This window comes from Lacerta agilis, chromosome 4 (genome assembly GCF_009819535.1).
Source record: "Lacerta agilis isolate rLacAgi1 chromosome 4, rLacAgi1.pri, whole genome shotgun sequence".
NCBI classification, from domain to species: domain Eukaryota; kingdom Metazoa; phylum Chordata; class Lepidosauria; order Squamata; family Lacertidae; genus Lacerta; species Lacerta agilis.
Genome location: NC_046315.1, coordinates 66299062 through 66321236, shown reverse-complemented (window position 1 = coordinate 66321236; position 22175 = coordinate 66299062). Strand labels below are relative to the sequence as shown.

General features: G+C 44.6%; 2 protein-coding genes across 5 annotated transcripts in view; one reads left to right on the top strand and one right to left on the bottom strand.

Moving 5' to 3' along the window:
• Nucleotides 1–893, top strand: part of TBL1X (transducin beta like 1 X-linked) — a 131928-nt gene extending 131035 nt beyond the window's left edge. For all 4 annotated transcript variants that reach the window (XM_033147439.1, XM_033147440.1, XM_033147438.1 and 1 more), the window contains one exon: nucleotides 470–893. In XM_033147439.1, the coding sequence (XP_033003330.1) occupies nucleotides 470–496 (27 nt within the window). In that variant the 3' untranslated portion in view covers nucleotides 497–893. The remainder of the gene's footprint in view (nucleotides 1–469) is intronic.
• Nucleotides 894–4692: 3799 nt separating this feature from the next.
• Nucleotides 4693–21728, bottom strand: GPR143 (G protein-coupled receptor 143). The gene is made up of 9 exons (XM_033147437.1): nucleotides 21332–21728; nucleotides 17506–17615; nucleotides 14886–14980; nucleotides 14334–14426; nucleotides 13290–13399; nucleotides 12378–12486; nucleotides 11173–11290; nucleotides 9418–9658; nucleotides 4693–4787 (listed from the first exon to the last, which is right to left on the bottom strand). Exons 1-9 carry the CDS (start codon nucleotides 21579–21581, stop codon nucleotides 4708–4710), a joined length of 1206 nt encoding a protein of 401 aa, XP_033003328.1. The 5' UTR covers nucleotides 21582–21728; the 3' UTR covers nucleotides 4693–4707.
• Nucleotides 21729–22175: the final 447 nt, after the last annotated feature.

Genomic DNA, 22175 nt, shown 5'->3' with positions numbered 1-22175 from the left:
AGGAAGGAACACCATTTAGTCTCCAGCTGATTTCATCCTTTTGAAACATCCTGCAGAGCTTTTTGTAGCTGGGAGACTTAACAGATCCATGAAGTAACCTTTAATGTCTTAGCTTAAGCTCTTGATGGTGTTTTGTAACAGATGGCAGAAGCAGTGATTTGTAAGAATGCTGCTACTCTGTGGTATGCTTTCTCCAAGAACCAAATGGACTCCCAAGATTATTGCATTATTTCACATGCTGAGGATCCTTCTCATGAGTGTGTGTTTTAGGAGTATATGTTTGCTTCTCCAGCATGCAGAGAGGACCTGTAACTGGCTGATTGTGTGAACTGAACCTTTCTGATTGTGATACTTTCCCCTTGTTCAATATTCTCTGCTGGATCGCCCAGATCATTGCAATTACGAGTGAACAATATTAAGATATCTGAACAATGTTTTTGATCATTTTCCACCTCTCTCTGCCTTCTAGGTTTGTGTTCTAGACCTGCGAAAGTAAATGTTTTAGAAGAAAATTCGCAAATGGACCAGCATTGAATGTGTGGGTAGAAGCACTCTTCAAAACTATTTTTTAACATCTCTAGAACTGCAAGAACAGGGGGAAACAAACAGAAACTAGGCGGGGGGGGACCCCAGAGTGTACAACAAAGGCAACTCTCCCAGGCGGCAGAAGCCTGCAAAATGTTTTGTCCATAACCTTCACCGAGGAGTTAAGACACAATCACGTAGGGGGAGGGGTTGGGGATGGTTTCCACCTGGAACCTTCAGCCTTTGGAAGCAAGAGGCCACCACCAGCTAAGACCCCGTAGTGTTTGGTTTGGGTCTCTGAGAACTCGCTCTGATGGCTGCAGAAAAGAAGAGAAAAGCTGTGCCAAAAATGATAATAATTAAAAAAAAGAAATCCTATAAAGCAAAATGCTTTGATAAACCAAAATGGGGAGAGAGAGAGAGAAAGAATCCTCCTCCATGTGGTCTTGTATTTCCCCCCCCCCTTCCAATCTGGACACTACTGTTGCTCTCCCAAAGGACATTCAAAGACCAGTTTGTACTGATGACACACACAACTTTGTAATCACAACACTTTCTATTTTCTAGACTACTTTTATTTGTTCAATGGGTTTTCCCCTCCCCCCCTTTCAGCTGGAATATGATAGCCTTTGAGGATCACAGGCATAGTAGGTTTGAACTGAATTTCTTTTCTTTCTTTATTGTGCCCATGTTTTTGTTCGTCTGTTTTGTTTTGCTTTCTTCCGTTGATGCCCGCAGAAAATGCAGCCAGGTGGGCAAAATGAAAAGTTTTAACAGACTTTTTCTCTCCCCTTCTTTCTGCTCCCCGCCCCCCACACCTGCCCCTTCCACTCTTGTCTCTTCTCTCCCAGCTTCTTCTTTCTCTTAATACTTCCATGCTTCAGATCTTAGGGTCTCAAGGGCACTTTCAACAAATTGTGTAATAAGTGCTTTATGTAAGAATGCAATGCCGGGAACGCTTTTTACAGGAGAAAGATGACTTTTTGGGAAAAGAAAGAACCCAGTGTATTTTTGGAAAAAAGAGAAGTATTTTTATGTTAAAACACAATTTTAGAAGCTTAAAATCTCTACCAGATGTAGACTGGATTGTGTTACTCATTCAGAACAAAAAAAAACCCCAATTTGAATGGAATCTGATACAGATTTAAAGATGCAGTATCCCTTTTATTTCCTCCTCATGATTTGCTAAAACAAAGAAACAAAAAAGAAACCAGGCATAGCTTCTCTTGTAAAACAGAATCTTCTTCAAGAGAAAAAAAATATCTTGCATGTTTTTAATTTAATTGACAAGTCTTAGTGATGTCAATATGTCACATCATTTCAGAAGGTTAGAGTTTTAAAAATAGATAGTTCTTTTCTGAGTCATATATCCAGATAACTCTCAACATTTTTTTTAAAAAATCCCACATTTCTTGCAGAAGATATTTCCACGTTGAATAATGTCCAATTCTGCCATTTTATTCAAAATGGGCAATTGTTTTTACTTTTATTCTGAGTAATAAGTCTAGTGTTTCACAGGGTGTAGACAGAACTTGGTTATTTTGCTGACTATTTCTGTTTACAAATACTGCTAGGTTAGGGAGATCTGCAGTGGGTTTACTTTTTTAAAATGCTGCTCAACTGCCGAAGGTATTAAATAGCTGCAAACCGACCCCCACTTAACTGGCAGTAAGTCCCATTTAACCCAGTGGGACTTGTATCCAAGTAATGTAGACATGCATAGGATTGCACTGTAAGAGGTAATAAGATTAGACTGGTCTAAGCCAACAAATAGCTTTTGGAATTTTGAAAGAGCTAATCCTTTCTCCGCAAACATTTTTGACATATTACAGAAATTGCCTCTGGAGACATTTAGCCCCCTGAATTGACCAGCAAGCTCCCAGGGAGAGGGGGATACTGCATCTTTAACTTGGTAAACACTGGGTTCCTTATATGGGGCATCAAAAAGCCCAGTATTTCTAGGGTTCAACGCATATTAGTCCCCCAAGACATATATGAGATTGCATTTTTATTTTAAAAAAACTAACTTTAGAGCCAAGTGAAGTGCACTTTGTCAAATGTAAGGGTTGTGGTTTTTTTGTGGGGGGTGTTCTACTTTGTCCTTGTTTCATTCTCGTTTTCTTTTTTGCCTTCTAAAAAAATGCGGTTCTTTATCAATTGCAGAATTGTTACTTCAGCCACTCACTGATTAAGTCTGAATTCTGGCTTCTGAAGTTTTATTGTCTGTGTCAGACTTGAAGCCGGGCTTGGTTCTCATTTCAGCATTTCCCGGGTTCTGTTGAATCAACATCTCCCCTCACCCCATTTTGTCTGTACACCCACTCCCCTCTTATAAACACACACACACATACACACAAACCCGCACTCTCTTTCAGCAAATCACCTTGTGTGTTGTAGTTTGTTTGTTTCAAGGAGAGAATCAACAGATCATATTCAGTGTCTTGAATAAATTGCTATATTTTGATATTAGAAATCTCTGTGTGTGTTGTTTCTCATTCTTCCTGTGCCATTAACATTTGCCTATTTCCTTAGGTGCACTGTGGCTTCCTTCCTTCCTTCGACTTTCCAGGGCCACTGGCCATGCTTTCGGGCGCTGTTGGGGTTGTAGTTGAGGAACATTTGGTGGACCAGAGATAGCCCACAGCTACTGTTCAGGCTCCAAAAAGGTTGACAGGACCTACTTAGCTTGTCATTTTTAAAGGGGCAGAGCAAATAATATTTACCAGCCAAGATTTCATAATTCTGAAGGTACCATTGGGAATGATTCACATGCAGAAATTCACCATTTGCTGAGTTAATAATGCAAAAGGTGAACTTTTCAGTGATGAGCTGTGCTCAGTGGCGTAGGAAGGGCGGGGTGTAGGGGGCGGGCCACCCCACGTTCCAGGGGAGGGGGTGACACTCCCCGGCCCCTCCCCCACCGCCCGGCACCCCGTCCATGCTTCTTTATGGACGGACGGGGCAGCCCCACAAGCCGCCGCTCGCTTGTCTGCTCACCGCAGGACTCGGGAGCAGCAACGCCGGCCCGGATGCACTGCGCATGCCCGGAAATTCGGGGCATGCGTAGTGTAGCCGACGTGCATCGTGACACCCTGCCCCCCAGGGGGTGCCTCCGCTCCACCGCCCCGGGCAGCGGAGAGGCTTCCTCCGCCACTGGCTGTGCTTGAGATGATGGGTTATATATCTAGTCCTACTTGGGAGTAGACACATTGAATTTAATGGCCATGACTAACTTGGGTCCATTTATTTCAGAAGGTCTACTCTGAGCATCGCTTAGTTGGATAGGACCCTATGTCAGAATACGAGAAAGCTGTCGCTATGGCGTTTGAGCAGCAATGATGGTTGTAAACCTGCAGCTCATTGCTTGATTTTGCTGTCATTATAAGCAAGGTATAATCTTCAAATAAAATAAAACTAAATATTTTACTCTAACTAAAAAAATTAACTGGAAAAAATCAATTAAGTGTGTAAACACAACAGGAGTGTGTAGACAGGGCTGCCCTTTGACCCCCCTCACCTTTGAACTGTGCCACCTGGGTGGCACTACTTCAGTGTCAGAGTCTGGCCAGTGCAATTGTCAGGAAACAGCAAAAACCTTTTCCCACATCAAGGTGATTGACCCACTAGAAGAGGTATCAACAGTTTATAGTGTGTCACAAGGATGGAAAGGAATAGCAAGGAACACATTTTCAATCTCTGAAAGGTCTACTAAATAGTGTCCTTTGGTCTGTAGGGTCTGTGTGGGTGTCTCGTTAGAATTAACCAAGGTAAGCAAAGGAAAATTAGTAAAAATAAGAAAGCTTTGTGATACTTTTTCAGTATTCATGTGTGTGTGTGTGTGTGTGTGTGTATCATGACATTTGGGACCTTTTACACATCCCAGCAACGTTTAGAGGCAAAAATAAAGCACAGTGGTGATTATGTGGTTAGGAATGTTTTAACAATCGCTACTGAATCTGAACATGGTTCAGGCTCATGTTCAGAATTAGTTATGTGCTTTTGCAGACTGAGGACTAGAAAGCCGTCAAAAGTCAGTCAAGGGAAGCGTGATCAGGCTTGTTGGGGAGATGCTGGCAGAAGAGTGGTGGCAAATCTGAATTTCAAAGGAGGAAGACTTGTTTGTCACTCCATGCTAGACTTTTATTGGGGGGGGGGAATCAGGGTGTCCTCCACAGTTTCCAATTATTCAACATCAGCATCATTACCATCTAATTCATGGGCTCCACTTGAGATATGGATTTCAATTGTGCTAGCATCAGAACCTAGCAAGACAAAAAGAGAGAGATCTCTCATTACATTCAGAGAGGGAGAGGGGTGGCTGAAGAAACTGGTCTTTCTCTTGCTGACTAAAGAAAAAATGAAGGAAACTTACAGCATGAAACTTGCATTTAACCCTACAGAGCAGGGATTTCGCTGTACCAGTGTGTCAAACCACAAAGTATTTTGACTGGATGTCTATGTAGGCACAGTGACTCTTGCTTTAGTGTGGACTGCTATGTATTGTATTATAGAAACGGTATTTTCAAGATGATTGTGTTGTTCCATGAGGCATTAGGGAGATGTTGGGTAGCTTATCAGGTGTAAGAGTCAGGAAGTCTGGAGAAAGAATTGTTGGTGGCTTGAGCAAAGATGTTAAAACTAGGAAAGACCTCATGACCTGGAATAAAGCATGTGACATTTCCACAGAAAATACAGAATTTAGTTGAGCTCTTATGCCTGAAAGGCTTCCATTCATTTTTTTTCTTTTCTTTTAATGCCAAAGCAGCTGCTGCATAGAAGTGTTTGATGTTTTCCCTGGGTCACACACGCTGAGAGTTGATGGCTGAACTTATTTGCAGCTCATTGGCATCAACAGTTCTGAATCTATAACCCCTATGAAATGTTTAGTAGATCTCTTTCTATAAGACTGAATGTGGCAGCAAGCTAGGGTAAAGGTAAGCAAGAGTTTTGCACAATTTTTAAAAATGTATGGAGTGTGTGACATTCTAACTAAAGGCCTCTAAAAACATCTCCCCAATATCTACTTGAAGTCCAATCAGAACTGATGTGAACAAGCCACAGACTAGCAACAAACTTCTTGTCACCCATGCCCCATAGGAGTGTGTCTGTTTTCTCTCTCTTCACTTCTAGCACAATATTTGGTTTACAGTATTACTCTTCTAACCCACGCTTCAGCATGTCTCAATCCAGGCGCTAATGGACCGAGTGGGATCTGCTTTCTTTTAACAAAGCCCTTTCTTCTGAACCAGAGAAAGACCAATTATGTTCTGTTGCTCTTTATTAATAGCAGATGCTTGACATATCAAGTCTTTGTTCTTGCGACTAGAGAGGGGCCTGTACTGAATTATAGTACTCTAGCTATCTCTTTAAGTATCAAAGAAATTGGAATTGAAATTTGTATCTGAATGAGCTGTGTGTGCCTTAGGAACACAGACGACTGCATGCTTTGTAGGGACATGGGAGAGGGCCTTCCTGGTGGCTGCTCCTGGACTTTGGAACTCCCTAGAGGTGTTAAACTGGCTCCCTCCTTGTCCTTTCGTTGGCAGGTGAAGACCACCTTATTCCAACAAGCTTTTGGGAACTGCTTTTAATGAAAGGGCTAGTGCCATGGAGTTCTTACTGTAATTATCTGTTTTGAATAGTGTATGTGTACACACACACACAAAATTCTGTTGATATTTAGTTCTTATTTTATCTGTAAGCTGCCTTGAGTCCGTGTCAGGGAAAAAGCTGGGCGTCTAAGTTCAGCCAGAACTCAGTTCTAGCACCTCTCAGGTGGGTGCCATTGCCATTATAAGAGAAGCTCCAGCACCTCTTTTTCTAGAAAAATAGCACTAATTATATTGAGTCATTGCTCCCATCCAGCTCAGTAGACTTATAACAGATCTCCAATGTTTCAGACAGGAGTGATTTCTAGTGCTGTCTGAGGTAATGAGGGCCTTCTGCTTGCTTTTTCCACAGCCTACTATTTGTTTACCTGCCATGTTTTTATTAGAATAGTATACTTATTCCCTAGTTTGCCCTGACCAGAAAAAATCTGAATGCCAGGAATCCTGGGGCTTGAATTTTATTTTATTTTTAAGCATTCACAATTATATGCTGGAATGTAGTTAGTGGCCATGGACTGTGTGCGCTCAGGCCTTCAAGCCCTATTCCAAGAAGGAATTGGTTTGTGTAACCAAAATTGCTTGGGGCTGACATACCATGGAGGCTCTTGCCTCATCAAAACTGTGTTGCCTTTTGTCCACTAAATTCAGGCTCCAGTTCCCAGTCTCTCTTGCAGAAGCCTTCTTCTGTCTAGATCTGGGCAGTGGCCATGTGCAAGATGTATCCGAGGATCCAGTTAAACATGAGTTGAACCCAAGCAAAAACATCTGCCATGGATTCCTGTAAAGTGGTGAGGTGGCTTTACTTTAAAACACACTGTAGTAGTGCCCATGACTGGCATCCCTGAAACTGCTTCTTTAAACCTACTTCTGAGTAGACATGCATAGGCCTGTATTGGAACAGACGTCGTTTAAATGTTCTCCCACTGTGGTAGCACGACAAGAATTTCCAAACCAATTCTGTTGCCAGAGTTTATTTCAAGCCACATTAATATAGCTCACGTATAACATAGCCCAGGTTAGAAGGTATGTAAGAAGCACCTGTTGGATTGGGCCAATGGCCCATCTAGTCCAGCATCCAGTGGCCACCTAGATGCTTGTGCAAAACTCACCAGCAGCACCCAAGCACAAGAGCACTCTCCCCTTAGGCAGTTTGCAACAACTGGCATTCAGAGGCATGCTGCATCTGGCATGGCCAGTCAGAAGTAAGATAAGAAAAACATGTAGGCGTCATAAGCCTTGTGTTCTTCTTGTCCCCATCCCCAATCCTGTGCTCTTGCCAAGGCAAGAAATTGAAACAACTAGCTGACATCACAAAGACCAGCCACCTTTGGCACATTTCACAGTGGGGTTCATTGGGTTTGTTTGCTTAGTTAAATGTTAAGGGTTTGCATTGCTCAGTTGGATGCTGCATCTCTTGTGTGCCTGGCAGTTTCTGTTCAAGAATTCTTCAGAAATCTTGACCCACAAGTCCAGGCCTTTGGCTCTGTAAACAGAAAGGCATGATTATGTTCTAACGTTTACGTGATGGAGTGAGGGAATGGAACGACATGTTTAAAAAACAAGTGGGTTGTTGTTCTTTTCCTTTGTTAAAAAGGATGATGAAATGGCATCTTAAGTGGATGTTTTATTTTCTAAATGTTAACCGCCTTCCAGAACCAATGCTACTTAGCAGCAAAAGGCTGCTAAGGAGAGACTAGGTAGGTGTACAGCTAAAACTCTCACACCTTGCCCCACCTGATGTCCTCCTGATGTTTTGGGCTGTACCTCCCATCATCCCGAACCACTGGCTGGGGCCCATGGGAGTCATAGCTCAAAGCATGTGGAAGGCACCACACTGGGAAAGGCTGGTGTATACTATTGTGTGCAAAAAAAAGCCTTGAAGCAGGATGCCTTTTGAAGCCCTGCTAATCGTGTACCTTGAAACAAGATTGGGAGGGATTCTAGCTGGGTTTGAACTATGAAATCTACCACAGGCAAGGTGTCCTGTGCCACACAAACAGGGTTCAGGTAGCGCAGCAGCTGTGTTTGACTTCCACCTGTGTAACGACACAACTTAGGATGTGTGTTTATAGCCATTTATGCATCTACCTTCCCCTTCTGTTTAAGGTAGAAAGGCTGAAATAAGCACTTGGGAGGACAGACTAACAATAGTGAGTGAGGTCTCAAGGAGTCCAACCTCAGGGGAAAGTTTGAACCAGCCCCATGGCAAATCAGGCCTGCAAGTCTTGCCGTAAAGCAGCACTGATCCCCACTGCAGCCATCTCAGAGTGTTTTGGGTTTCTTTAGTTCTGCTTAAAAAGAGTTGACAGCAGAAAAGGTGAAGGAAAGCTAGGATTCAAAATTGTGCAGAGTACGTAGATGAAAGTTGACTGGAAGATCCCCAATACAAATCCAGCTAGAAGAGTAAATTGCATGTGTTTCTGATGTAATATTTTGAATCCGAATATTGGGCGTTCCTTTTCAGGCTGCTGTAGCCAACTTCCTTGAGAAGGTGCAGTGCTTTTATGCAAGCCAACTATGTCAAGAGGCATCTTCATAAAGGTGCAAAAGCACATCAAGAAGCATGGAACAGGGATGAGTACAGTAATATAAAAATGTTTTCCCTTGTTGGGAAAAGAATAAATGCCAAAGTTGGCTCAAGAAAGCAAGCTCTTCTGCATGCCACAAGGGAAAGGCCAAAACTGATGCTCAAACTACAATGCTGGAGGTATTTCTAATAAAACACAGCAATGTTGCAGCCTCAGCTAACTAGGAAAGCTACTAGGGTTACAAGGTTCCGTAATATATTTATTAAACAAAATCATGTAACGTAAGATATACAAGTTATAGGAGACAAGAAAACAAAGTATGCCAAAAGAAACTACAATGCTAATAAGTTCTGAACATTGCAGGAACCTTCTGACAGTGGTATTCTTGTGCACTGTTTGTCAAAAAGTTGACTTTTTTAACTTCCACATTGCTTTTCTCTCTAGCAAGGCTGTCTTGATGAGTGGAAAGATAGTACAAGAAAAAAAAGTAAGGTACTGGTGAGCAAGGGGAAGGATAAACTCTCATTCAGAATCGCACATTCTCCAGATCACACATTCATGTACACTTCTTAATTCCACTTTGTGTTGACTGGCAGCTGAATAGGTGAATCAACAGTGTTGAAATATGATCTATGCCACATGCATGTCTTCCAACAAGAGGAGTGCAAGGGTGAAGCAGCCCTGAGATGGTAAAAGTTACCAGCCCTGGTAGACAGGAGAGTTCCTAGGTAGCCTCTCATCACTGCCAATATTACCTTCAGACAGCATGCTTAAGGTTTCATCTGCCTGATGGTTTGGCTCCGCTGTCGTTTTCTTTGAGTCGGGGAAATTCACAGAGTTTCCACTTGGCAAGCTGTAAGCATTTTCAGCAGCTGTTGACGTGGACATCGATTCCCATGGTATTTCGCTTTTTCTCCAGCGCAGGTCCAACTTCCAGCCCGTCCATCCGTAGAAAGCCAATGTAAAAAGGAACCCTTGCATTGGATTCAGTACTCCCTAAAGGACCAAAAAGCAGGGCGAGAATTAACATGGCCATGAGTAATGAAGAACCATGGTCCTTTTAAAATAATTCATTCAGTTTTAATTATTTACACTTCACATTTCAGTATAAGGACCTCCCAAGGCAGCATACAGTGGTACCTTGGTTCTCAAACGCCTTGGAACCAAAACACTGCAAACCCAGAAGTAAGTGTTCCGGTTTGTGAACATTTTTCGGAAGCCGAACGTGCTCCATTTTGAGTTTTACGCTTCCGATTTGAGTGCCACACTTCCGTTTTGAGTGTTATGCTGAGGTCTGTCTGTTTTTGCAGCTTTTTTGTTTTGTTTTTGTGACTGTGTGGAACCCAGTTCAGCTACTGATTGATTGATTGATTGTGTGACTGCAGTACATTGATTATTGCTTTCATTTTATGGATCAATGGTCTCGTTAGATAGTAAAATTCATGTTAAATTGCTGTTTTAGGGATTGTTTTTAAAAGTCTGGAATGGATTAATCCATTTTGCATTACTTTCTATGGGAAAGTACGCCTTGGTTTTGGAACACTTTGGTTTTGGAACGGACTTCCATAACAGATTAAGTTTGAGAACAAGGGTACCACTGTATATGAGAATTTTTTTATTTAAAAAATCCATTTGAAAAGCCATATACGACAAATAATAAAATGCAGCAGTAAAGATATGCAAGAACATTCCCTAAATCCATCCATCCCATCTGAAAAGCCATTGTAGCAAAATGTCTGTCAAAATCACCCCACTTCTAAAGATAAGCAGAGAGGAATTTGGCAAAACTCCTGGGAATGTTATTTCCAGGCTATTCATGTATGATAACTCTTGTCCCCTTCATTTAAGGTAAAGGTAAAGGGACCCCTGACCGTTAGGTCCAGTTGCAGACAACTCTGGCGTTGCGGCGCTCATCTCGCTTTACTGGCCGAGGGAGCCGGTGTTTGTCCGCAAACAGCTTCCGGGTCATGTGGCCAGCATGATTAAGCCGCTTCTGGCGAACCAGAGCAGCGCACAGAAACGCTGTTTACCTTCCCGCCGGAGCGGTCCCTATTTATCTACTTGCACTTTGACGTGCTTTCAAACTGCTAGGTGGGCAGGAGCTGGGACCGAACAACGGGAGCTCACCCCGTCGCAGGGATTCAAACTGCCAACCTTCTAATCGGCAAGCCCAAGGCTCAGTGGTTTAGACCACAGCGCCGCCCGCATCCAAGCAAGTTAAAACATTCCCCTGGCAGTTAATTACTGCGTGTATTGTAGACACCTGCAGCCAAAAGAAAAGAAAAATGAAGCGGCTGGCACTTCTGTCTATCCAGTGAACTTCCAAATTCATCACTTACTGCACTGTCCTCGGCAGGATAATTCTGTCCCTGCCCCACCCTGCAGGTCTTTGGGGACTCCCTTTTCTGTTGGATGGCAACCTTGCCAATGACACTTGTTTTTTAAAAAAAGGGACCCGTGACCATTAGGTCCAGTCAGGAAGCCCTAAAAAAACATTGCTAAGCCCTTACCATTATGATCCACGTGATCAGAGCAGCATTCCGGACGTGTTTCAAGGGGCTTCCGTTGATATCTGGCTGCATTTCCAGGTAGAACAGGAGGCCCTCATTGATGATATTCGATGACCAGCTGATAACAGGCACCAAGAGAAGAAGGCAGAGATGCATGTTCTTTGTTTTCAAAGCATAGCTGTACTCATTTGCAGAAAGAGCTTGCAGAGTTCCCTTTGAACGCTAATTTTCAAAGCTGGTAGTATAAAAGAAGATGAATGCATGTACAAAATCTCCCTGCCTTGGAATCCCTTTGTGCAGCCTGAGGCAGAGAAACCAATCTAAAATTAAATTTTAACATGCCACTCGCCCCTAGGCTTGTCAGTTGCAGAATTTAATTTTGGTCATTTGTATTCATACCATAGCATACAGTGGAACCTCGGGTTGTGGACGTAATCCGTGACAGAGGCATGTCCGCAACCCGCAGCATTCGTAACCTGCAGCGCCGCGTCTGCGCACACGCGTAATGCGATCTGGCGCTTTCCGGTACTTCCGGGTTTCCCGCGGTACTCAACCTGAAAACACGTAACCCAAAGCGTTTGTAACCCAAAGGTACCACTGTACTGGGCTGTGGTATATGAGGTTTGGGGGGGGGATAGGGGAGAGAACCCTCATTGCTGTAGGCACCATAAAGAGGAAAATTCTAAGTAGCTGTTAGCAGCAGCAACATATAAAGGGCAGGGGTGGAAAACCTTCAGCCTGAGGGTCACATTCCCTTCTTGGCAACCTTTGGGGGGGGGCACAGCAACAATCAGAAATGTAACTCTGTACATTTGATTAATTTCTAAATTTCACCCCTTCACACAACCTCTGTCCAGGCAAGGAAAGAGGCATTTTCAGAGTTCAATGAGACATGCCATGGTGGCAAAAGCACTCAGGATGTGAAACAGATGCAGTGGGGGAGGGGTAGCTTGGGAAGAATTCAAAAGGTCAGGCAGAGAGGTCTGGAAGGATACATTTGCCCCCTGAGCCTGAGGTTCCCCACCCCTGTATAAAGGGGGAGCACATGTAAACAAACCTAAACCCCTAACTGGGTCAAAATTTCAGATAAACGAAACTGACTTTTTAAAATATGGAGCTGACGCAACATCAGCCTATGCATTTGCCCGCACAATATCGTTAAAAGGAACTATTCCATTAAGCAGAAGGGCGGAAATGTGTCTTACCAAATAATGACCACCAGCATGATTTTGAAAAAGCGAACTTTGATCTCTGTCCCCAGGCGCCTTTCATTCTCTGTATAGATCCCTTGTCTTCCCTTCAGTAAGGATGCAACTGGAAAGGAGAAATAAAATGCAATGGACACGCCGTGAGATAAAGCCCAGCCATTTTTAAGGTCAGCAGTGAAGATCAATGGCACATCCCACTATGTTGCTTCTCTTGTCCAAGCCCCATTAAAATGGTTTCAAAAGAACTTACACAGGATAGTTGGGCCCAAACTTTAACGTCACTAATGCAATCTGTTCTTAAGATTGGCACTATGCAAGAGCAACAGTAATAGCCAGGCAGAAGTATATGGTAGGTCTGTTTTTTAAAAAAAAAACCATGGCCCACGAGATGTTGATGAAACCAAAGCCCACCAGCAGAAGCCAGCATGGCCAATGGTCAGGGATGATGAAAGTTGGCAGTCCAACATCTGGAGAGTACCAGGTTCCCTCTAAGGAAGATAAAATAACGGGCAGAATTTAACTATTGAGTCCTGTCAGCCAAAGCCCTTGGCACAGACTTCTACTTCTCCCCTTCTCCTAGTCTGCATACCCCTTGGCTCATTTTTGGGGGGAGGGGATCGGGAGAACTTCTGGAAGAGCACATAAAGGGAGGCATTCCAAAATGCTTGCCCTGGCAGAAGGATCATTTAGCACGATGCTGAATCCCTCTAAAAGTTTTCTGAAAGTTTCTGGGTACGGAGGTGTAATCTATTCAGGAAGCCACTTTTTGATTCATAGAAGTTCTCAATTCTCTCCTTCCGATTACCTACGTCCCTTGATTTAAAAAGGAACCATGATCCGTTAAGACGCGTTCCTAATATTTGTTTTTCATTCACACGCGCAAATTCTGATTGCCATTTGGAATCTTACCAGCGGTGACTGTCCTGCTGAAAAGGACTGGGTTCGCCACAAGAACAAGCACCAATGGAACGTAGGTTGTGACGTAATGGGGAATCGCATGCTCCAGACCATTTTCGCAACTGAAGGGGCGGGGAGAAAAATGGGCAGTAAAAACTCTGGCTGGCACTTCGTTCCGGCGAGTGAGTCATTTTCGGCATTGGCCGCTTGATTGTTGTGGGGGGGAGGGGAATCCCGAAAATCGCTCACCTGCCAGAATGCAGCACACAACCACTTGCGTCGCAGCTGCCTGATCGCCGCCATTAGCTGTCCTGCTTGCTGCTGCGGCAGCCAATAGACAGCTGCCCTTGTCCCAGCAAGCGGGAACATGACTGGCGGCTGCTGGCGGCGATCGGGGAGCTGATAGGTGGTTTCTGTGACGCGAGTGGTTGTGTGCTATGTTCTGGCAGGTGAGCGATTATTGGCACCCCCCCCAAAAACAATCAAGCGGCCAATCACCACTTACAATCTCAGGCTCGCACCAAAAAACCATTCGCATGTCCCCCCTCAGCACTACCAGTGTATAAGACGAGCCAAATTTTGAACCTCATTTTTGGGTCAAAAAAGCTCGTCTTATACATTGAAAAATACGATATTTACCTCAGAACATCTGGTTTGGACCCTCAAGGTTTTAATTGAGCCAGCTCCGATATTAAAGCAAAGGTTTTATTCAATTATTCTTCACATGCATTGCAAAGACAGTGTAGGCAGAGTCCCTAAGAAATCTCCCATCCATATGACCAGAACCAGGCCTGTTTGGCTTCTGAAAGGTGTCTGCATCACATGCCTTCCAGCTGCAACTTGGTCCACGTTACCGAGCTCATTTCCTCAGATGCACGTGGACTTCACACCAACCGAGAGCCAAGATGGCAGAGCTGGCTTTTAGCTGGTGGGCTGCTGAATAAGCCATGGCCTAAGCAACTGCCACAACCTGACAAACCTATGCCATCTGCCATGTCCAACTGAATCCATTGAAACATTGTGTGAATCATAAAAGCTAATCAACTTAAAGGTTACCTAGAAACTGAAGGGTAGTATAGCATCGCAATTCCCTCCACGCACAGCAAGATCGCCAGGCCCCACGTCATCATGTGATACAACACAATTGTACTAGAAATACATGGAAAGTTAAAGGTTTGGACGTCAGAAATTGCTTCAGCATTACACACATCATGTGTTCCTCCCTTTTAACAGTGAGGTCAACGGTTTGGGAAACAAATTACCGGTAGTTATTGGTAAGGAGTTTGACACAAATCTTGCAGCTCAGTTCTTGGAATGCTGTGTGCGTGTGTGTATTAACTACAAACTGACATTTGGGGAAACTTCAATGAAGAAATCGACACACTGGTGGAAAACTGAGGAAAGCAAAAGTCATTTGAGTTGCTAGCAAAGAATATTCAAAAGTAGTCATGACTCATGAGGTAAACCCAGGCTAGTGTTAGGCAAGCTTTCATCCAAATAAAGTAACAATGGCAGATCAGATCTGAATGTACATTGAGGCATGAACAAAAACATAATGCTGAAAATATTGCCCTATTTTTAAAGTGTGGTTTTATTTAACGTCGTTACCTCATCCCTGCCGATCTTCTAACCACCAAGTAGGAATCTACAGCATAGCAAAACAGCCACCAAAAGCCAGCACTGTACAAGAGTTGGATCCACATCTGTGGGGGGGGGGGAGAAAAAAAGAGGAGGGGAATCTTGTATTTCATAGCTGCAGAGAGTAACAGACAAATATTGGGACACTTAAACTTGAAAAGTTACATCCTAAAGTGTACATCAAAGTGACTGAGTATTAGCCCTAGGCTCAGTTCTTGTGCGTATGATTTGATCAGTTGCCTCGCGCAAACGTTACACATGTAAAACGTAATTTGACTTCAGACTCTTCCTCCCCTAGGAAAGGACACCTGATGACATAAAAGGATTGTCAAATGCTGCAAGTAAAGCAAGGCTTTCTGAGGTTGGTTCTCACCATTCCCACTATACTGCCCGCTCCTGATAAACTTGCCAGTCACATGGAGAAATCGCAGCGCAAGCCAATGTGTGTGGGGTAGAAATGAAATCAGCAAATAAATGCATGCAATGGCAGTAGCTGGAGAAACTAGCCACAACTTCAGAAATGGCTGCTGTCTATCTGCACAGCCAAATTCAGAGTACTGGGCTCTCACCCTATGACAGCAAAAGTGTTGGTCACCCAGAGAAAGGTATTGACCCAATGGGTGGGAACTACCCCTTCAATCAGGGGTGGGGAACCCGTGGCCCTCTGGGTCTTCCAGAACCACAACTCCCATCATCCCAGACCATTAGCAATGCTGGCTGGGGTTGATGGGTATTGGGAGTCCAACAACATCCAGAGAGCTACAGGTCCCCTATCTTTGCCTTAGCTTAAAGACAAGAGTAGCCCTGGTATAAAAATGCATCAACTGGAACAGGCAGGCATCAACTTCCATACTTGGTTCTCATCCAGCTAGGAATATTCATGAGGAACCTGCCTATCTAAAGTACGGCATTTTGCATGGAATAAAATATTATTACATGAATCGCTTTGATAAGAAGTGGCTATTTCTTGCTTCACCAAAAACGGGAGGAAAAAAAGCTGTGAGAAAAGGATTATCTGCATAGTAAGCTCTGCTACATATATTCCTCGTGAAAGGCCGGTGGAAACATGGAATGTGCAGGTTTCAATCAAGCTAATTCCATGGCATTTATCTGTAGATAATTCACATTTTTTCCCACAACTAGACCTTAGATAAGTGATCTTTCATGTCTGTGTTTACAAGTTCTAACATTCTTCCTTGCAAAGGCTGGAATTCTGCTGCATTCTTTCCCCTTTAAATTGGTCCAGCAACCGTTTATTATTCCACCTTTACTTTCTCTTCAGCTCCTGGAGTTCTGGGTGTTTAAGGCTCCATTGAGCTTTCAGTCATTTGTCTCCTCTCTTAATTAGTCATTATCCCCAGTGGCAACTGCTGAGTTTACCTGCAGAAAAGCCACAGTTAAAAATCATGCTTCTTGTAACTCTGAAAAGTCAAAGGTTTCCCCTTGCTCAGCCCCGATTCCAAAAGATCCATTTCACCCTTTAAAAAAAATGCTGGTTACTCAAAGCAAAGACTGCTAACTAGTTCAAGAAACTATGCAACACAATCCTGGGCATGTTTATTTAGAAGATTTACTGTCCTCAAGGTGGCTTACTCCTGGGTAAATGTGCACAGGACTGCAATTGATGGATTGCTTTTTCAACGACAATATTAAAATCATTATTTTTTTGGGGGGGATCTCAAAATTTATTATGAGAAGGAAGACTATCTTTTATCAATTCCCTGCTTTTTATGCCTTATACTGAGAGCACATCAGAACTCAACTGGCAGTGTGGGTTGGGCAGATGTAAGGGGGTATTTAAAAAAAAAAAACCCTCCCATTGAAGAGGGAAATGTATTGCACCAGGTCCATCTGGAGCTGGTGTAAAGTTGAGCCTTTGAAGGCAGCACAAGTCAAACAGCATTAAGTGTGCTCCTTCCCTGCACCACCTAACTTCTTCCCACAATTCCACACCATTTTAGTCATTCCACTTGCGTATCTTCACTGGCAGCTTGGCTGGCCTTTCTAGGTGGCTTCCCACAGTGGGTGCATCACGGTGGCAGTGCAGTATCTCAACTTCCAACCACAAAGCACAAATTCACCCCAGCTCACGTTATTTGATTTCCTCCCTCAGGTGACTCAACCATTTTGAAAAGGTATGGATAAATGCTCAAGAACTTCAGGAGAGAGGATTTTATGGTATCGCTTTTGAGGCTTTCCATTTTGTAAGTTCCCAGTTTGCCAACAGACTTAAAAGTTCTTGCAGCAGTTGGGAGTGCCTTCTGTGGAACCAGCTCAGAGTCGCTTCTTTGTTATTAAAAAACACTTTTATCTAGGCTCTTGGGGCCTTGCTAGCACTCTTCCCTAACACAGTTAATGGCACAGATCCACAGACTGTTGGATCAGATAAGAGATGCCTGTGGGAATTCCCACTCAGCCATGATTCCCACTGGCCAATTTTGAGCCAGTTGCTTGCTTTCAGCCTAACTCACCTTGCAGGATTTTGCAATAGGCCAAACACATGCTGCCCTGACCTCCACAAATGAAAGCTAGAATGCAAATGTGATAAACAAACCAGTTTGCGTGGACCATGGCCACATCTGTTACCTACCGCACTTCCTACACAGAAGGCAGCAGGCCAAACATCCGTCCCATTCACCACAGATATGTTTGCTACGAAGTCTGGGAACCCCAACCAGACAGTTGATCTGAAGATGACACCTAAGGAGGAGGAGGAAAAATCCATTTTAATGTGCTGTGACTCTAGCAAGTTCTATGTTCACCTTGTTTATGGAAATGTTTTCCCAAACCCAGGCATGATGTTGGCCACTGAGCCCAGGAGGCTGGACTAGATAAGGTGTTGGCTTGATCCAGCAGGTCTCTTCTTAATAATTATTATTATAAGGGAGGACTAAGACTGCCATTCTCTTTGTGTGGTGATATAACAGTTTTACATGGTGATATAATAAATATACCAATTCACAAAATAAGTGAAGGGATTGTTCCTAGCAGGATGCAATGGGCGCTGTCATGCTATGTGATCCTGCATGCTCCATCCTTAGAAAGGAGTCAAAGGTAAGGGCACAAAGTTCCCAGAGTTATTGAATCACATGCTCGCCTTCCCAGTCTTCAAACTGCCGTCATGTGAGTGACCAGTGATCAGACTTACGGATTTCATTCATGAATTGAGACAATTCAGGGATTAAAAGCTCAGCTGTTTCAACCAAATCCTACTATGGTATGCCTGAGGTGCTGAAGCTGCTGTGGTCTAGCTTTTTTGCCTTTGTGCTTTCTTATCTAGATATAGTTCCGCCTTGCTGCCTGCTCTCGAATTATTATCATGCAATTATGTGTTAAAGAAGATGGGGGCAGAAAGGAGAGTGTCATTTTCAAGCAGAACGTATGTTGCAACCAAACTTTTGCATTACAGTATACACAGTATACAGGATGCACAGTATTTACAAATACAAGTCCAAACATTACAGGTGGTGGAGGAGGAGGAGGAGGAAAATGGGACACAGCCTGTGTCAACTGGGCATTAGTCTCTTCATCTGCATTTTTGCTAGAACATATACAAAGCAATCCTAAACACATTTGCTCAGAAGTAGGTCTCATCAACGGTATTTGCTCCTTGACAGGATTGTAGCCTTAGCAATTACCAACCAGTCATCAAACAGGATTCAGCTCCAAAGACAGCTCCAAATGAATTATCATTTTGAGATTTTAAATTTGTAGGGCAGGGGAAAGGCAATAATGGTATATAGACAATGTATAACTATGCAAATTTCTTTTCTTTCTTTCTTAAAAGTTAAACCACTCTCATCATTTATTACCAATTTAGCACCAACTGAAAGCACTGATCAGACATTTCATGTCGAGGCTTAAGCTCTTCCTCCATCACAAACTCAAATCTGGTTGCGATTTTTTGAAAAAAAAGGATCTTGACTTTTAAAAAGGGATTTGGCATTTAGGGAATTCCAAGACGCGGGATAGAGACACGTCCCGGGCGAGCTAAAGACCTCAAGGGATCCCACTCTGACATTTGGCAGATCTCTCCTCTCCTAGGGTTCCCTTCTGGCTATCCTAAGAGGGAGAATGAGGGGCAGGGCTGGCTGCACCAGCGATGGTAGAGAGAGGGTGCACAGGGAGACGGAATGGGGGTGTCAAGAGGCCATGGCGATCCTGTCAAGGATGGGGAGGGAACCACCATAAGGGGCCGCCTTGGTCAAGACCGGGTCCCCTGTCATGGCGTGGTAATACAGGGCACCAGAGGGCACCCCCATGCCCAGGGACAGGATGCTGCCGGCTATCATGGGATAGCGGCAGTGGGAAACAGCCAGGAGGGCCAGGCTGTGAAGGAAGTTGTATTTGTTGGCTGTCTCGTAGAGCTCTTTTAAGTAGTCATCTCGGTCACTCCGATGGAAACCATGAGCCTCGTAGGCGGCCGCCTCGACCGCAGCAGCCCCGCTCAGCGCTCCAAGCCGTCGGAAAAACACCCCGGCACCCGCGACCATTCCTATCCCCGACGTGAAAATGTATCAACCCCGTATGCAAGTTTCTTTGCACTGAGTGCTGTCCATCTATAAGAGAGCAACTGGGTTCACACAAAGTGCAAAACTGAATTTGAAAACTATGGAACCTGAAATCAGAACGGGAAACTACTATTTGAAATGGATTTTCAATTCTGATTTGGTGGGTAATTGCAAACCACAGCTTGCCAATTTCAATGTAATGGCAAAGCAAGCCACAATTTGATGTTATTGTCTGAACTAAACCATTAACTTCTTTCTACTCTGTCACTTCAGTTCATTACTTTTGGACAAATCGGGTGCATTATTGCAATTGCCCAGAAGGCTCAGTACATGAAGCAGAGGTCAATTGGGGTTCGCCACTGAATGTAATCTCAACATACCATCTCACAACTTCCTGTCCTATGAAGTTTCATTGTTTTTCATTCATGCTTAGCTGCTTTGGAAGCATTTTTTGGCTGAAAATGTAGCATCGTGTGTATTTCATAGAAGCACAGAATTGTATACTTGTAAGGAACTCCAAGGGTCGTCTAGTCCAACCCCCTGCAATGCAGGAATCTCAGCTAAAGCATCCATGACAGATGGCCATCCAACCTCTTCTTAAAAACCTCCAAGGAAGGAGAGTCCACCATCTCCCGTGGGAGTCTGTTCCACTGTCCAACGGCTTTTACTGTCAGAAAGTTCCTGATGTTTAGTTGGAATCTCCTTTCTTGTCGCTTGAATTCATTGGTTTGGGTCTTAGTTTGCTGCATTTATGACATTTAAAGCCAACTTAGTGTACATCTAAAAATATGTAAAAAGTATATTTTCAAATACATGCACTATTTCTTCCATTAAGACATTGCTTTGAAATTAATAAATGACTGTTAACACCCCACTATTTTTTCCCTATAAGTTAACGTCAGTTGCATTAATTCTCTCCCTGGTGTTATATATTCTTGCATAATAATATCAGAACAAACACTATTTTTTTACTTGGAGGTGGAGGGAGGGACAACCGAGAGTAGGGCTTTAAAATTCCATTCGTACAAACAGACTTGGTGGCCACTAAACTATAAATTAACGTCAGTCATGTAGCTCAATGGTGGAGAGGCGGTTTTAGTTTTTGATCCTGGAATGAGATGGTAGAGGGGATTTAACCTCTTGCTAACTTGTGCAGGCTGGATCTGTATCATGCCCCCGGCCCCCACTGCTTCACCCACAATTTACCATGGCAAAATAGTCCCTTGCCTTTCAATTGTCCATTTGGAAAAATAAAAGTAGGAAGGATATCGTAAGAATCCTAGAACCAGGTACAGTACATTCTTGGACACTTGTGCAAGTGACCAGGAGGCTGACCACATGAGACAGAGGTCAATTTGGGTTTGCCACTGAATGCAGTCTCAACAGGAAGCTATAGGTGGAAGGGACCAAGCAGGAAATCTAGTCCAACGCCCTGCAATGCAGGAAACTTTTGCCCAACATGGGGCTCAAACCCACAACCCTGAGATTTAAGTTAGCTAAGTCCAGCATAAGACTCTTTTATCTCAGGATCGTGAGCCCCACATTGTGCAAAAGATTCCTGCGTTGGGACTAGATGACCCTCGACCCAACTTCGCAATTCTATGAAATAGGATTTGAAGGGAACAGAAATCATGTAATGGGGGAAGGACCCTGATGATCATCTAGTCTAGTCCAATGCAGGAATATGCAGCTGTCCCATACGGGAATGGAGACGGAATCTGAACCATCCCTCCAAGTCTGCAACCCTATTGAGGCCCCAAGCGACAGGTTGCCAATGCAAAAGTCGTCCATCGCCCTCCCCGCCCCCCAAAAAACCACCACCACCACCACCACCACCACGCGGCTAAGAAGTCTCATTGGAAAGCAAGAAGGGGGCGACCCTGGCCAGCAGCGTGGCCTCCTTACCTAAAGCGCCCAGCATGTCGCAGGCGGAGATGAGGAGCAGGATGGTGGAGGACGAGGACGCCGCCGCCTTGGGCACCTTCCTGGCGCCTTGGCCCCTCTTGGGCAGCAGCTGCAGGGCGCTGAGCGCCAGGCCGGCCGAGGCGCTGCCCAAGCAAACCCCGCAGAAGACCTGCGGCTGGAAAGTGAGCAGCAGCTGTGATGCCGCGTCCCGGTTGGGGCAGCAGAAGGTCTCCAGCCTCGGAGAGGCCATGAGGGGCGAGCGAGGGAGGAGCAGCAGGCCCGACGGCAGCCAAGCACCCAAAGCAGCCTCCTCTCGCGGTTTCAGGGGGCTTTTTGCTTCATGTTTCTCCCGCCGAGCTGAATGCAGAGAGTCACGGGGTGGCTGGGTCAGGCGGCCGAGGCGCTGGCGCTGCCGCAGCTGCGAGGACTAAATCCCCTGCAGCGGCCAGGCCCAGAGATCAGAGCAGCCGCGCGAGCGGGCCTTAATCCGAAGCGAGGCTCTTTTGCTCCGAGGCGTCGGAGAGGCCTTCCCTCAGACGGAAGGGGAGAGGGGGAAAGGAGGAGGGAAACTCGAAAGTGGCAGGACGGGGGGGAAATCCCCTCGAGGAGAAAGATGCGGGGCTCCATTGGGAGCCGCATCGTGCACGTGGTGCTTGAATGGCTACAAATGAGGCGGGGATTCCCCTCGCCCAGAGCATTCGCTTCGCGCCCGGGCAGCAGCAGCAGCACGTCGAAATTGCCGCTCCTTCACAAAGTATCTGCGAATTCGAAGCGATCAGCTTCCGTCTGTGGAGGATCTGGGCAGAAGGAATCGCGCCCGAAACAAGGTGGATTATTACTCACT